The sequence below is a fragment of the Apium graveolens genome, chromosome 9, assembly GCF_009905375.1.
Source record: "Apium graveolens cultivar Ventura chromosome 9, ASM990537v1, whole genome shotgun sequence".
Classification (NCBI taxonomy): Eukaryota; Viridiplantae; Streptophyta; class Magnoliopsida; order Apiales; family Apiaceae; genus Apium; species Apium graveolens.
The window spans coordinates 285241427-285244656 of record NC_133655.1 but is presented as its reverse complement, the minus strand read 5'-3'; the positions used below and the strand labels follow the sequence as shown (position 1 = coordinate 285244656).

At 44.8% G+C, this 3230-nt stretch overlaps 1 protein-coding gene across 1 annotated transcript; it reads left to right on the top strand.

The window, feature by feature from the left end:
• Window positions 1-403: 403 nt before the first annotated feature.
• LOC141686489 (uncharacterized) lies at window positions 404-3007 on the top strand. Its single transcript, XM_074491523.1, has 6 exons — window positions 404-1103; window positions 1335-1714; window positions 1805-1917; window positions 2323-2550; window positions 2671-2791; window positions 2924-3007. Exons 1-6 carry the CDS (start codon window positions 404-406, stop codon window positions 3005-3007), a joined length of 1626 nt encoding a protein of 541 aa, XP_074347624.1.
• Window positions 3008-3230: the final 223 nt, after the last annotated feature.

Sequence of the window (3230 nt, the reverse complement as noted above, 5' to 3'; positions counted from 1 at the left end):
ATTAAAAGAAGAAGTGGACCGGTTGTTGGAGGTGGGGCTAATCAAAGAATCCTTCTACCCCGAATGGCTTGCAAATCCGGTACTGGTGAAGAAACCGAATGGGAAGTGGAGGACATGTGTGGATTTCACGGATCTCAATAAGGCATGTCCAAAGGATAGCTTCCCGCTGCCAAGAATCGATCAGTTGGTTGACGCGACGGCGGGGCATGCGTTGTTGAGTTTTATGGATGCATACTCCGGTTACAATCAAATTCCGATGTATGGCCCCGATCAAGAACATACATCCTTTATTACGGACAGGGGGTTATAATTTTACATAGAAATGCCGTTTGGTTTGATTAATGCTGGCGCAACCTACCAGCGGTTGGTAAACATGATGTTCAAAGATCAAATCGGGAGAACTATGGAAGTGTATGTGGATGATATGCTGGTGAAATCTGAGGTGACGAGTGACCACATCAAGCACCTGATGGAGATGTTTAATATTCTGAGGAGGTTTCGTATGAAATTAAATCCGCAAAAATGTGTGTTCGGCGTGGAGTCGGGCAAGTTTCTCGGGTTCATTGTCAACCACAGGGGAATTGAGGCCAACCCCGCAAAGATCAAGGCATTATTGGATATGAAGTCGCCCACCAATGTGAAACAGGTTCAGAGTTTGACTGGGAGAATCGCCGCGTTAAATCGATTTGTTTCCAAGTCGTCTGATAGATGCAAGGAGTTTTTCAAGGCGTTTAAATTAGCTGGGAAAGACTTTATATGGACGTCAGAATGTGAAGAGGCTTTCAAAAGAATCAAGGAGCAACTGGGACATCCTCCCATGTTGTCAAAGCCGTTGGATGGGGAAAATCTAATACTGTACCTCGCAGTTTCTGAATATTCGATCAGTGCAGTTCTGGTAAGAGAGGAAGATGGGCAGCAATCACCAGTGTACTACGTGAGCAAGCGGTTACACGACGCTGAAACTCGCTACACAAATATGGAGAAACTGGTTTACGCCCTAATTCTTGCGTCAAGAAAATTGCGGCCGTATTTTCAAGCCCATAGAGTTGAAGTTCGTACAGCGTACCCACTGCGACAGGTCCTGCACAAACCAGAGTCATCAGGCAGAATGCTGAAATGGGCTTTGGAGTTGGGACAGTTTGATTTGGAATATGTACCTCGAACAGCGATAAAAGGGCAAGCCTTAGCCGATTTCTTGTTGGAATTTGATTATGAAATTGATGATAAAGCTTTGGTAATGCTACATCCACCTCATGCCGAGGAGTCTTTGGAAGAGTTTCCGCATCCTTGGTGGATCTTGCATGTGGATGGGGCGGTTAACAATGGAGGAGCAGGTGCGGGTATAGTACTTGTGTCTCCGGAAGGTCACCACCTGATGAGCGCAATTCATTTCAAGTTTTATGCAACTAATAATGATGCGGAGTACGAGGCGCTGATTAATGGCCTAAAAATCGCTTTGGAAATGGGGGTGCGAAATTTAATTGCAAGAAGTGACTCAGAGTTGGTAGTGAATCAGGTGAATGGGGGATTTCAAGCGAGAGGCCCGCGAACAGAATTATACTTGAGATGTACACAGCGCCTGATTGGAATGTTCAAAGAAGTTAGATTGGAATGCGTTCCGCGGGAGAAAAACAGTAATGCGGATGCTCTGGCAAAAATGGGATCGCAACAAGAGGCTGTATTGTTAGGATCCATCCCTCTTGAAATCCAGGAGGTTCCTAGTATCCCAGAGATAGAAACTATGCAAGTGGATGAGGCTCCCAAGGAAACATGGATGACGCCCATTCTAGCTTACATTCACAAGGGAACACTCCCCGAAGATAAGTTTATGGCTCGTCGACTTCGTTATCAAGCCGCAAGATATGTGATATACGATGAAGTCCTATACAAGAGAGGGTTCAACCAACCTTTGCTCAGGTGTGTCGAAGAAGAAGAAGGAAATTATATCCTAAGAGAGGTGCATGAAGGAATCTGTGGCAATCACTCGGGGGGTAACTCGTTGACAATGAAAGTGTTGCGACAAGGGTATTATTGGCCCACAATGAGAGAAGACGCTACAAATTTCGTCAAGGCATGTGATCGCTGCCAGCGCTTTGCAAACTACTCGTCTATGTCGGCTACACTCCTGACGCCTATGGCAAGCCCATGATCGTTCACCATGTGGGGAATTGATCTTATCGGAGAATTGCCGAAAGCTAAAGGAGACGTCAAGTATGCAGTGGTTGCGGTCGATTACTTTACTAAATGGGCGGAAGCTATGCTACTGGCTACTATCACCGCAAAGAAAATCAGGGATTTTGTTTTCAACTCAATTGTATGCAGGTTTGAAATCCCTTACAAGCTTGTTTCCGACAATGGAAAGCAGTTTGATAGCAAGGAGTTGCGACAATTATGTGAGGAATTGAAAATCAAGAAGGAGTTTGCAGCGGTTTATCATCCTCAAAGTAATGGACAAACAGAAGCTGTTAACAAGATAATAAAGCATACCCTCAAAACCAAGCTAGAGGAACGTAAAGGGAATTGGCCTGCAGAACTCCCGAAGGTGATGTGGTCATATAACACTACGCCACGATCTACTACGGGAGAAACGCCGTTTATGCTGACTTACGGCTATGAAGCTATGGTCCCCGTGGAAGTCAGATCGGGATCACTTCGTAGAGATTGTTATAGGAAAGAAGATGCTGAGATTAATCAAAGGCTTCATTTAGATCTCTTAGAGGAGACGAGGGAAAATTCTCAGCTAAGGCTAGCGGCGTATCAGCAACACGCCGCAAGGTATTATAACAAGAAGGTAAAGGGACAATTGCTGAAGGTGGGAGATTTGGTACTTAGGAAAGTGATGCCCAATACAAAGAACCCCCAACATGGAGTTTTTGGAGCTAATTGGGAAGGACCGTACAGAATAAAGTCTATCCTGTGGAAGGGGACTTATCACCTTGAAGATATGGACGGGAAGCTAGTTCCGCGAGCTTGGAATGCGGAACATCTCCGAAAGTATTACCAGTAAGGTGTGGCTTTGGACCCTTGCATATTTCTTTTATCATTTTGGTTTATGCCCAGTTTATAGGCTAGAATTAAATAAATTCCTCCTAGCCTAGGGGGGTAGTGCATGTACTACTTACCTTGGGACTAGTTGAAGGGTCATTTTTTAGAAATAATTTCCCCACAGAGCATAGTAGCCGTGGGACTGGTGCACTTTTGACATCAGAGCGCATTATAAATAAAATTTT

Excerpts from the sequence above, each read along its gene's own strand:
- LOC141686489 (XM_074491523.1), top strand. The coding sequence starts at position 404 with ATGGAAGTGTATGTGGATGATATGCTGGTGAAATCTGAGGTGACGAGT. Across the intron at positions 1,715-1,804 it reads TCCCTCTTGAAATCCAGGAG|GGAACACTCCCCGAAGATAA; the intron begins GTTCCTAGTATC and ends TACATTCACAAG. Across the intron at positions 2,792-2,923 it reads CAAGGTATTATAACAAGAAG|GGGACTTATCACCTTGAAGA; the intron begins GTAAAGGGACAA and ends ATCCTGTGGAAG.